At 33.7% G+C, this 13,862-nt stretch overlaps 1 protein-coding gene across 50 annotated transcripts in view; it reads left to right on the top strand.

Annotated features, from left to right (window-relative positions):
* The window catches only part of CAMK2D (calcium/calmodulin dependent protein kinase II delta), a 306,351-nt gene that overhangs the window by 211,721 nt on the left and 80,768 nt on the right, over positions 1-13,862 (top strand). For 30 of the 50 annotated variants that reach the window (XM_078366604.1, XM_078366600.1, XM_078366611.1 and 27 more), the window contains 2 exons: positions 2,569-2,634; positions 5,827-5,899. In XM_078366604.1, coding sequence (XP_078222730.1) covers positions 2,569-2,634; positions 5,827-5,899 — 139 coding nt within the window. Of the gene's footprint in view, positions 1-2,568; positions 2,635-5,826; positions 5,900-6,836; positions 6,910-13,862 lie in introns of all 50 variants that reach the window. The other 20 variants (XM_017970296.4, XM_035293087.3, XM_078366580.1 and 17 more) reach the window with 1 other exon arrangement.

The raw sequence follows: 13,862 nt of genomic DNA on the forward strand, positions 1-13,862 counted from the left end.
CTTCTCTTCGCGACATTGAATTTTATTATAATTACAATTTTTTTCTTTTCAGACATTTATCATACATACATATAGAAGAAATGATAAAATGATTTCATTTGTGTAAAGATGTTTTTAAATAATGGGAAGAATTAATGCTAGAAGAGGAGAGAGAATGTTGTCAGACACACTTAACTATATAATCCAAAACTCAGCATAAAATTCTACATCCCTCAAATTTGTTTAAAGCTACTATAATTCATTGAAAACTACCAGAATGCTGCTCTTCCTGACTTTTCAGTATTCTCCTTTAAATACGAACCCCTTAGAAAGTAAAACCTATTGCCATGGATAGCTAAACTTGAATATGTGCATGATTTTTTTTAAGCTCATATAAAGTCCAGACTTACAGTAAATGAAATGGATAGCATGATTTTCTAACTGGGTTAATTTATTTAATCATTACTTCAAGAGTCAATAATTAAGCAAATACATATTAATGCTAGCTTAGATGCTAACATAACAAAGATCAGGAAGTCAAGAGCCCAGTGATCCAAGATCTGGTATTTCTCATACGGCAAATAACATGTTTAAGGAGCCTATAAATAGCAGCAAGTTTGTTAATGTCATTTGATTTTAATCAATGTTTATTAAACATTTTAATAATCCAAAATTGTCTGTAGTACATGCAGGTTTTCTAGGTACTTATGGTCAAAAGCAAGGATAAATATGAGTATATATCTATAATACATTAGTCATATTCAAAGAAAGAAATCTCACAAAATTGTTATCATCACCATATAGATAAAGATTTGTTGAAAGTGTTTACGTCTAATTAATTTTCATTGTAATTTATGTAAGGCACATTGTGTGATTGCATTATAGATTCTAATTGGAAAAATAATCATGTTACTAAATGGAATTATGTACGTGTAACCATGATTTTCAGAACATACCTATATCAAGCTTTGTATGATAATTTTAGGTAAACATTTTATATGTAAAAATAATGGAATTGGAAATAATGATTCACATTAAAGTACTTTGAAATATCCTGAATGCAATTAAGAGGGGCAGAAGTTGCATAACTGTTCAGACATATTTACAAATTTTAGTATCCCATTTTTTCCTTTGGAAAGGAGAATAAGGAATAGAATACTAACTGGCTCTCTCTAAAACATACGATCTTTGATGATGTCCAAAGTTAATAAAGCAAAAGAGCAAACAAGTGAACAAAAAGAAAAACTAATTTAGCATCCTTTTATCTCACTCTATAGTGTTTATACATGAAGCTCTATACCTCTACTTGATGCTTTTCCAAATGACTCATGGCTTCTAAACTAGAAAGACTGGCAATGTCATTATTGGAAAGTCTGCACTATGGAGTGGTTGACAGCATGAGCTGTGGAGTGGATGGCCTGCCTGTGCCACTAAAGGCTGTGTGATATTGGGAAAGTTACTTAAATTCTCTGGGCCTTCATTTTCTCATCAATAAACTGAGAGGGCAATTGCTCACAGGGCAATTGTGGGGATTTATGAGTTAATATAATTCTTAGTACACTGTGTGGTTTATTGTAAGAACTCAGCAAATCTTAGTTCTTATAAGGTTGAACCCCAAGGATAAAATGTCCTTTTAAAATCAAGCCAGATCATAGCAGAGGAAGAAATGGTTGATAAATGAGAAAATGGTCTACCTCACTAGTAACCAAGAAATTTGAATTAACATGAATTTTCCACAATTAGAATGGTGTTTTTATTTATTAATAGTAACTATTATTGTCATAATTTGGGTCTATGGGCACCTTCACAATATTGGGGGTGCAACCATTTTGGATGACCTGCCTTGTCTGCTTGACCAAACTTTAAATGTGGGTAATCTTTTACCCAGTAATTTTACTCATAAGAATTTCTCTTTAGAAATACCCTCTAATATGCACATACTGTGTGCACGCCTATATGTACACACACGCATATATCTGTTCATTGCCATATTACATTAAACTAGGAGAAAATGCTTCTGATATAACATGGTGCCATAATTTAATGTAAAATGAAAAATACCATTAGCTTAGTTATTTACATATAGTATGTGATCCCACTTTTGTGGGAAAAGTATGCATTTTTATGTGTGTGTTTTCAAGGGGAAAAAACAGTATGTTTAAAGATGCACACACGCAAAAATAGCAAAAGGTTACACAGAAAGATGCAGCCTGCAAACTCATACTCATGGCCGTGATGTGTATAGTCTTTTTTTGTTCAGAAAATGTTTCTAAACTCTGCCAAAATTTTGTCAGATACTAATTAACATTTGAAGAATTGAAAAAAAAAAAACATTTTCTGTAAAAGATATTGCTGAATATATTTATGGCATACAGAAAATTGACCTTATGTCTAATAATAGACAAATAGAAAAGATTTAAATGTTTAATGTAATACAGATTTGACTTATAAACAATGTCTCATGTTTTAAAATGTTTTGATAATTTTTTAAATAATCTAAGAAAAAAATCTATATGAACACATTTGCAAATCTATTGATGCTTATTTTTTTCTTCTTTTTAAATGTGATTATCTTTTCTATCTCCCCAGAGTTACTGGAGGTGAACTCTTTGAAGACATAGTGGCAAGGGAATACTACAGTGAAGCTGATGCCAGGTAAGTGACTTGCCCTGGGCAAGATACAAGAATCAACATTCAAATAATATTTTTCCAGCATATTTCTTTACAAATGCATGTTTGTACAAAAATGTTTTAAGGGTCTCCTGGATGATTTTTAGGGAAGAAAACCTATATGAATCTGGTCTATATTTTTATCTAGCATCTGCAGTTAGATCACATATTATTAAAAACAAGAAGAAAAAACAAACCAAAATACCCCACCTAATTGGAATGACTTCTGCTAAAGCAATATATTTTTAGTAAAGATCAGAGATCAACGATTGAAATCCTTTAATCCCTAGGTAGATTATAGGTTGCCCAGTGGTAGCCAGTAGTCACATGTGGCTATTGCAATTTCAATTAATTAAGATTAAATGAAGTTAAAAATTTATTTCTCAGTTGATCTAACCATGTGATTGGTGTAACCAACTGCTTAGTACCCACAAGTGTCTATTAGCTACCAATTGGCCAGACCAGATATAGAACATTTTTATCATCACAGAAAGTTCCACTGAATAATGAATATCTAGTCAGAAGACAGAAACAGACTGAAAAAAGTCTCAGTGGTCTCTTTAAGGAACCATTATTAGCTAGTTAACTCTGGTAATTTTATTAAAACCCTTAGACCTCTGAGTGAAAAATATTTATTCAGATATTTAAGAGAGTTCAAGAGTAATTTTTTCATCTTGTTCATTGACACAATCTTTACAAAAGTTAAAAAGTTGGCTACGATTTTTGTCTAATTTGAAACTTCCTAGGCTACCCAAGGCAATGTTTTTGGAGTGGAGTAACATTAACCACTTGCTTAGCTATTACTTAGACTGCATGGTGTTAATTTTCCTGTGTACTTACATATATTCTGTAACTGTCATTTATTTTTAAAAATCTGATCAAGAGTGATTGGCTCATTATTAGCATGTAAATGAGATGTTAGGAAAATTCAGTTATTGACTCTGCCCCCACTCCCCAACGTCATCAGAGATTCCCAAGGCTTGCTAATCCCATTGTAGACTGATCCTCAACAGATGTCCAGCTGATATTGAGGTTCTCAGCCCCTCCTTGCACTCAGAGGCACAATTCTAAGTTTCTAATTTTTCTTCTTGGTTTAATGCACTGTTTATGCCATTTTGTGAATCTATCTGTACATGACTACACTCTAATTGTTTAATGGAATTTTTATGGCCAAAGTCAAGTAGAAAGTATATGTGATTTATACTATGATGAGTGAATCATCACTTGCTCAGTTTACCCCAAATCCTCACATTAGGGTCCTGAAAGGGGCCTCAGGGAAGCTTTGGAATTAGCTATTTGGCTATTCACCAAGAAACAGTAATATTTTTAATCAAGGTACTAAACTAGGGTATTCTTTTATTTTGTCTTTTGAAGTTATGTTAAGCAGGCTGTTACTTGGTTTGAAAAATGCAGGATGAAATTAAAATAGAGAACATTTTTAGTGCTAAAGAGCCCTAACATATTTTTTAGGATAGGTCTCAGACGAAATTAGAGAAGAAACATTCCCTTTTAACTAAAAGCATAAAGAGGCTATTTCTCCACCAGATGTGGTAACCCACTCCTCTAATCTCAGAACCTTGGGAAGCTGAGGCTGGAGAATCACTTCAACCTGGGAGTGGAGGCTGCAGAGATCATGCCATTGCACCCCAGCCTGGGCCACAGAGTGAGACCCTGTCTCAAAAGAGGCTATTTGATTTGTCAAAAAAATTGTAAAACTTTTTTTACTAGTTCTCAAGAACTTAAGAATTGAATCCATTCTCACTAGTAAAAAATAGTGAAGTTCATTAAATATGTATTATTGTTTACTTCTTTATCTTCTGTTATTCCCAATATTTAATAATTTATTATTGTTGTTTGAGAACCATAAGAGAAATATTCCTAAAGAGTAGTGGAAAATGAATATTATTGTAAAAGAAAAAAGATTCCTATGGTTTAAAAATAATGGCCAATACTCAAATAAGCAATGTAGTCAACAGCAATGAATATGAGACCCTTTTAGTAGTATTGTTAATAAGTCAGCTAGAAAAATCATTATCATAATCCATTTTTAAAATATTTACATTGTAATAAATCAGATGGTGATTGTTTTTGAATTCAAATTTTTTCTTTAGAATAATATTATTTTATATATTAAATGGTTGAAAATGTTCTTACTAAATTGCTTCATCTTTCAATGAATAAATGTAGTTCAGGACATCATACTTGCATTTGAATTGTACAGTGAACTTATACAGAATTCATCAGTGTGATATGTTCTACGTTATTATATGTCAGATGACAGCTCATGGGGCCTTATAGGTGCCAAACAAGGATTTCTCCTCTCTAATTAGCTGTCCGTTTGACATCATTGAACCTTTAATAAGAATACCATAAAATAGGCATTTTGATATAGTACTAAGCAAAAAAAAAAAGTTTTTCTTCACTGAAATGTAAGAAGTGTTTTCATACACTGAAGTATATGAAAAAGTGTTAACAATTACCAGCACTCCAGGGTATTTTAAATTTGTATTTATTTATTCTTTGAAAGCTCCCTAGCTCTTCCACAAAGTAAACTTATAATAAAAAGGGGTTTATTTTATTTATGGGTTTACTTTAAATTCTCCCTTTATTGTTGGAGACTCGCATTCATTTTCCTGTTATATACTTTACAAAAAGCAACGCTTCTAAGGCGAAATGGTAAATGTGTCCCTCCATTTTTTTTTTTACCCTTGTTTCACCTACCACTTCATCTGTGTTTACCCTCTTGTTTCAACACCTGTTTAATTGTGACCTCAGATTTTAAACAGTTTAGATGTGTATAAGAAATAACTGGAAATTGTATATCTCTGAAGAATTTTCCCAGAACATTATGGGACTTTTTTATAAACTTTTCTTTCTGAGTATGGAAATTTTACCTTCTTATACATATAACTTAATTTGTGTACTTACAAAGAAAACAACACAGCTCAAATTGTTTTGTCTGAACATGTCACAAATTCACTGTTGGTTGTCATTTTTGTTAGAACCAAAATTAGCTTTATTCAGCATTATTCGATTCCCATGTAAAGCTAAAAAAAATATGAAGAAATATAATTTTTGTTTGTTTGTTTCGTTGGAACTTTCATTTTATTTCATATTCAATGTGATTATGTGCCTTTAAAATGTTCTCCCTTCCATTCTGCCCTTGTATCTTTGCAGTCATTGTATACAGCAGATTCTAGAAAGTGTAAATCATTGTCACCTAAATGGCATAGTTCACAGGGACCTGAAGGTCAGTATATGGAGTCAATAAATCTGAATCAAAGCAGTTTTATTTTTTTTTTCTGGGGAAAGGGCAGAGGGTGGGTATTTAAAATGGTTCCCTTGCCTTTCCCAACTTTATTCTAAAATGAGTAAATGATGAAATGATAATGCATGATGCCTCTTCCAGTTTGCTCATCTACAGGCTAAATATACATCATAGCAAAAAGGGAAAAGTACTAAAGAATACAACCTGTTACGCTTCCAAGCAAGTAAACTACCAAAAGGGGTTTGGGGGCAGGCTTTCTTGAATTGCCCAGCATTTGCCTGGAGATAAACTTGGCCTGTGATGTATGTCCGCCTGTAGATTTAAACACCACTTCTGTTCTGAGATCATGGGTTGCTGTAGCAGAACAACTGGTTACGCATTGCTCCATTTGAGTCTGATGAACCCTTAGGCAAGAGATAATAATTGCCAGCTAAATTAAAGCACCAGAAGTTAATGATTTATCAAAAATTCATTAGGTATCTTAATTTAACCTTAATGGTACTGTGGATGTTAATGTGACAGCTTTTAAAACAGTACTGGAAAAATGGGAGAGAAAAGAGAAACAGTTTATGTGATGGGGTGGAGGCAGAACACAACAGCTATACACATTATTTTTGTGTTCCAGTTTATTTCCTGGAAGAATTTGTAACCAGGAAATGAGCTCCTGAATGACATGAAATATTTTCAAAATGGATTTTTCTAGAACAAATGGATCCACATTCTGGCTCACATCTGGCAAGATCTGATTGTTCTGAGGTAGTAGTCACTCTACTTGAGCAATATGTTTACGTGACTGAAGGTGGTACAATACAACCCCAGTTGTCTGCTAGCTCTGCACTTTAACCCAGTCTCTCTGAGGGTATACAGACAGTGAGTGTAAGCTTGGAACTAACACACGCCCCCTGGTGTTTGCATGCAGTCATTGCATTCAGCAGATCCTGGAGGCTGTGCTACACTGCCATCAGATGGGCGTGGTCCATCGGGACCTGAAGGTGAGTAATGCCGTTGGAGAAGATAAACCACCACACAGTTCCTTATGACTGTTCAGCTGCAATTATGCCTGTAAAGGCAAAAATATGAGCAATAAAGTTGTGTGGACTTATTCCAGGATATTACTCAGGAACTTTCCTTCACCACAATCTCTCTTATTTCACATCTAACACACACTTGAGACATATAAATCTTGATTTATCCAGATAGAAATAACTTTCTAACATTACCAATAAGTAGGATGCTTTATTTCTGTCCTCATAAGGATGGATATAGCATTTAATGTGACTTTCAGTAGGGCTTGATGATCTCTTCTTTAAACTTGTTCTGTGGACATTGATCAAACATTTTATATTCATATGATATATGCCCAGTATTATATAAACAGTAAAATTACAAAGTGAGTAGAAGTAAAGTTATTAGGCAAAGTTTTAACCTAAACAATTGTGTGTTAAAGAACCCTGTTTTGAATTCTGACGTTCTCTTTCCCTTAACAGTAGTCCTAGAAATTCTGAGGACACTGAGGCCCCTTAGTTTTTATTTGTTTATATTCCTCAAAGCCAAGATATTAGTATCTTCTAAAACTACAGATGTAAAAAAATCAAAACAAATGTAATCATCAAATAATATTTGTGTAGCAAATAGATATGTATATCCCTATATATGAATTTTCATTTGAAAGCCTACTGATACCTTTAAGACTCCACTCAGCTTCTGATACCCTGGAGGACAAAGAATTTTTAGATCATTTAGAAATGAAGTAGTTCACAAGGAGAGTACTTTTTCATTAATTTTCTGTCTGCATCTCCCAGCACTGTAGTTTTACCTGTCGAATTTCAAAAAAATAGTGAAGGCCGAGAAATTTAAATGAAAAACTACTGGATGAGTAAAATAGCAAACGTGAGCACTATATGGTTTTGATTCTTTCAAACTCAGCATTTTCTAGGCATTAGGACAAAGATGGCAAAGCATGATTTAGAATGTCTAAAACTGTGTTTAGTGAGAGGAACTAAACTTATTTCTCATGTGTAGACTTTTCTTGTTATAAAATATTATAAATCCGTATTTCTAGTCTCTCAATATTCTGGAAGATTGTATTGCTAAACCAATTACATGAAGATATGATTTATAAGCAAAACTTTGCCTTAGTTTTCTGCAATCTTCTTTTGATTTCGTTTAATACTGAGAGTTTTAAATATCAAAGGCAAAGGTATGGGTAAGGGCATTTTCTTCTGAAAAGCCAAGATTGGACTGTATATCTGCTAACACTTACCAAATGTACCCATTAGGATAAAGCAAAACAGTGTATTTCTTTACAAATTCATGTGTTTTACAGTCACCTCAAAAATTCTTTACTGGCCATGTACAGACAGAGCCCCTTTTGTTACTTCTCAGAACCCGCAGCACCACTTTCCTTTTAAGTGAACATACGTGAACATGCACATTATTTGTGCAACTTTTTCAGATTCTTCCATAAATTTACTATTTGAAACATTCTACTCCATGTTATATAACCACAAGTGTACTTTAAAAGCCAAGTATTTAAAAAATGTGAATTCTCTTCCATGGCTTTAAAGTTATATTTTGTGAAATCATAATATAGGACTTCTCTAAGCATCTGGACTCAGGTGAGCCCTTCAAAGACTGGAACTTTAGTATAACATGGGCTGTGAAGAAAAATATATTATCTGACATATGAGCTAAAATCACTAATAAAACTTCAGCAGATGATTTTTAGGGAGGCTTACCACCAAAAGAAATAACTTGCAGCATTCCTCCTCAGATTTCTTTAAAGCAGAGAAAGTACTTTTGCTTTCCATTCTTATTCTGATTCTGGGAGACAACAGAAATGAACTTCTGAGAGAGCTTTTTATAATTTCTGTAGTTGTCGCCCTAGTTTCTGTCAAATTGCTGACTTGGCTGGATTTCAGTTGAGTCTGGCTCTCAGTGCTTGCTTCAGTAGGCCATTCCATAAACACACTGAGAGAGTTCAAAACATGTGCACTGGAGGCAATCGATGCACCCCTTGAAAGTATCAAATCCCTGGCTTTCTTTTGTGCCTTTTTATCACATGATGTATACTCTGATAAATATATTGCTTGTGTTGGCAGTTTTACTCATATAGTAAAGTTAAAAAGACCAACTGCTGAAATTTCTTATTACCATGCTTTAAGCAAAAAGTTGCCTTTATTATTCCTGTGCCATGTATGTTTGTGTTCATACACTAATTAATATGTTAATTGATGATGCGCGATTGAAATGTTTGATGCACATAGTTTGTCTACATCAGTGAGAAAAAGAAACGAAGTAAATATAATATTTATAATGATCAAAAGCATCTATGAGCATATAAGTGCTGTACAATTTGTATATAAGCCCTCTGGAACGATAGCTGTTTAACGTAATGCGATACTCCACAGTACCTAACATAGGACCTTATACCTGGCCAATACCTGTGGCATATTCCTTCAATTTAGAAATGATGAAGGTCAACCAAAAGTATATCTATAATATAAAAGGCAGCATTAAATAAAATAGGTTAAGTGTTCATTAATATTTGAATAACGCAAAGAAGATAAGTATATCTTTAGAATAAAGATCACTATTTAGTTGAATAACTGGTGCTTATTGGGTCTCATTACACAGTGGGAAGTTAAGAGGACCTATAAACAAGGCTAAGGTACAACAGGCAATTTCAGGATGTTCCTGAAACAAGCAATAGGAGAAGAGTCAGGTGGTGGGATATCAGCATCAAGAAGGTCCATCTGTCAGCACCAGGCAAAACCTAGTAGATACATGGACCACAGCCTTTTGTCTAAGGTGCATCCAGTGGCAGGCCAATTAACATAGACCTAGATAATATTAGGGGGATCTAGTGGTGGTGATATACAGTACAGTACGGTTCAGGGATAGGACTGTAGTCTTTGGGAGCATTTAGATCAAGTCAGGCTCTTACTAATCAAAATGGAAAAATATGCCATTTATCAAGCAATTACCTTGTACCCTGCACTGTGTTATCATACAAATTTTCAGAACAACTTCATGAGAAAGGCACTCTGATCATCTCAGTGGTACATAAAGAAAAATTTAACAACCATAAGTGAAAGAACTTAAGATAACTCACCTAGTAAGCTATGATTTGTGCCAAAGAAATTTGATTCCAAGTCTGCATGCTTACTCACTACTACTTCTCAATTTAGTTAGTTGGATGAATTAAAAGCCTTTAGAGACCAAAGAATGGGTCAAAACAATAACAGGAAAATAATTTTGCTAGCAGCATTCAGAATTATTTGGGAAAATGGTTCTAATCTAAGTTAGTGAATCAAAAGGTTAAAATAGTCCTGCTTATGGGTTTTCCAGAGGTAAATAAAATCTGTATCATTAGGAATAAGGAAAATAAGATATCATGTAGAGTGGGGGGCACCATAATTTGGCAGTAGACTGGTATATGAAGTAAAATCTTTTCATTTAGAAAATCAGTAAGGTAGCATTGACCACAGCCTTTGAAAAATGAGACAAAGAATAATAAAATGCATTTGCCACATTTAATTAGTAATTGCCACATCAAGACAATTAGTATTGGGTGCTTAAAAATGCAGATACTTTATAAGGAGCCAATGCTGTAACTCGGTGTTGGATATTTGTGAATTGGTGGTTGAAAGTTCAAATAAAAAAAGAGAAGAACATATATTCATCAAATATTTCTTCAGCAGCTAATAAGGCACCATTTTAAATGTGAGCATACGTTACTGAGCAAAACAAGAACAGACCTGTGTGCATGAGGCCCTGCTGGCCATTGAATTAAGGATCATTTAAAAATACGTATGTAGGTCAGGTGCAGTGGCTCATGCCTGTAATCCCAGCACTTTGGGAGACCGAGGAAGGGGAAGTACTTGAGGCCTGGAGTTTGAGACCAGCCTGTACAACATAACAAGACTCCCATCCCTACAAAAAAAAGTTTAATATATACACCTATGTGAACAGTGTATTGATGATGTTCTTCCCAGAAAGAAGGAATTACATCAGACAAGTACTGCATTCAGGAAAATATTAGGTCAAAGAGATGTTGCAGTAACAAAGGACAATTTTTAATGTTACAAGAAATGAAGGAATGTCAGATCAGATATGTTTCCTCATTTAAGAACTTAGAGAATACAATTTCTATGACTCAGTTGACAGAATAAATAAAAGGAGATAGTTATACAGCTCTGCTTTTTCAAATAACTATATTTCAAGCAAAGTAATAACATTTCTGCAGTTCAAATGTATCAGAAATGGTTACTAAACTACTTCATGGACAGCAATCTGGATAGGAGACTTTATGCACACTGCTGAATCTTTTAGCAACAAATTAACACCCTATGAATTGCCTCAGCAGAGAATGCTGCCTTTAGGATTATCCCCTAATCAGAAGAACAACATTATTTAATGGAAAAGTCACTGGATGGATAGATGGATATGGGGGGTGGGGGGCAATTTTAATGAAGAGAATTTGGAGATTTTCATAAAAATAAATGAAATTTATGACCATGATACAAAGGAATTAGTTTTCAGGGAAGGGGAGAGATGAGAAGTATTTAGTAAATTCTTGTTAACTGTGGGTAGTTAGTAGATATGTCAGCCTGTGAAATTTATATTTTGAATAATTATAAAATCGCAAGTATGATACTTTTCTCAGAGCCATGTTTAGATAAAAGTTTAAGGAGTGCATCATCTGTGTGTGTGTGTTTTGATATTTTTGAAACTAAGTGTGTATTTGATAAATTTAATAATTTATTTAATCATTCCAGTGTTTCTTTATTGAGTGCCTAGTGTTTGTCAGGCAGTGGAGAAGCTGTAGGTAATTGCACTATCCCACTGGAGTTACACTGTGGTTCTTTCAGTCTACCCAACAGTGTGTGCTGACAATGTAGAAGTAAATGAATAAACAGGAATGGAATACAGAATGATTCTTATGAATAGAAAGAGTACTTCCTAATTGCAAACTTACAGCTTATACATCTGCTGGAAACTCCTTGTGCTAAGTAGATGAATTCAGGCATTAATTTCTTACAAAAATAAAAGCTAAAATCACTTGTACCATATATATAAATGAGACAGTGAGCCTGATATTCAAGCTTCTCAATTCATGTAAAACTAAAGAAATATAGTTTATTTGGGGGAGCTTCATTTGCACCTTCTTTGGCAAAAGATAAGTGACAGAAACACACCAAAGCAGAGAATGGTTTTCTGTTAAAAGAGTGAGATTCTCCAATTAAGGAAAGAAACTTTAAAAGACAATTTTTACTCCTTAAAAAGTAATACCCAAAGGAATGTAAGAATTAAATAATATAGAATTATAAAATTAGTAATTTGCTCTTTTCATAATATTCAAAAATTTAAAAACAAGTAAAACACACAGGATTTTACTTATATATTTCTAATGGTTGAATCTTTTAGATGGTTATCACATATGTGCACAAATAGAAGCCTAATGTGGTTAATGCTTAAGGTGGTTGCCTTTGCCAAATCAGTTTCTTAATAAAGATCGTGATAATTGGTGAAGCAAGGTTAAAACTATGTTTTTTTCATAAGTTTTAGATATGGGTAGTAAATATTTTTGAGTGCTTCAAATTCTTCTAAAAACATCTACTGAATAGACTACCTTTTAAAAATAACTGTTTTTATACAATTGGAGGCATTTCTTTAGTATCACATCTTTAAAAGGAATGAATTAGAAAATCTAACTTCAAGTCTCGGCTTCATCTTTTTGGGCCTCCCTACCTCATGTAGAAACTGAAAGGTTTGAGTTACTTTATCTCCCAAGTCTCTTCCGGTTCTGAAAGTGATTCCAACAACCTGCCTGTACTTTCAGGCATTTGAACAGTTTCAAGAAAACCTTGAAACATGATGAAAGAAGTTGCCATTGTATTCATATGAAAGTACAGAACAAAACTTGCAAACAGTTGCTGCTCATTACAGCTGATATGCTATAAATGGTTGTTGACACTGAGACCAGATGTCATGGAAAATCCTGCATCATTAGGAAGCAATGGGGGTGGGGAAGGAACCTATGTGTAAGAATGTCTGTACACTCTATTTAAAAACCAACCTAGAAAGGGATTTTCTAGACGTAGAAAAGGATCTAGAGATCCTCTCAATATCTAAAGACTAACATAATAGATTCCATTAAGTTGGCATCATTAATAAAGACATTCCTCAAGTTATAAATATTAAATGTTCTCCACAGTGAAATGGCCGGCTGCACTGGAATGTAATAGCTAATCACTAATGTGTATGTTGTCATCACAGAGGACAGAGCTCCTGTGATAAAACCCAGTGTGATTTTATCATTCCATAGAAACCATTATGAGATATAATTTAGTACCCTTATAATGTTCATTTGAGAGATTAAGGAACTAATTAATTAACTCCAGGCATCTGTGAGTTGCCCAAGTCCACATAGGTAATAACAGCCAGAGCCAGGACATGAACCCAGATCTTCACATTCTTTCTAGATCATCACCCTGCCTGTTTCCCTCACAGTGCTGTGCTCCAGTCAGCTAACTATATTGGAAAATATAGTTATTTTCCAATAACTGGGTTTCTGATCTTACCTGTCTGATTCGTGTCAGAAAATCAAAATAGTGGAGTAATAGCAAATAATTGTATAGTAGTGGTCTTTTCTAAGGAGGTAATCATTAATTAGATGAGAAATTCTACCTTTTCACATTGGGTGGACTATATCTGCAAATTATCTTCCTTTCTGTAGGCGTTCAGAATTTAAACTAACCTTGCCAATAAAATTTGTAGTACAATATATTTTTAACTTGAAAGCTATATGAGTGGTAGTGATTCAAGAATATTAGAATAAATGTGCTTGTCCTGATTAAAATGTTGCTTTAGAAAGTCTTAGTGATTAAGCCTCCCACACTCTTACAGAACATAGTAGGAGGATTATTTAAACTAATATATA

This window comes from Callithrix jacchus, chromosome 3 (genome assembly GCF_049354715.1).
Source record: "Callithrix jacchus isolate 240 chromosome 3, calJac240_pri, whole genome shotgun sequence".
Classification (NCBI taxonomy): Eukaryota; Metazoa; Chordata; class Mammalia; order Primates; family Cebidae; genus Callithrix; species Callithrix jacchus.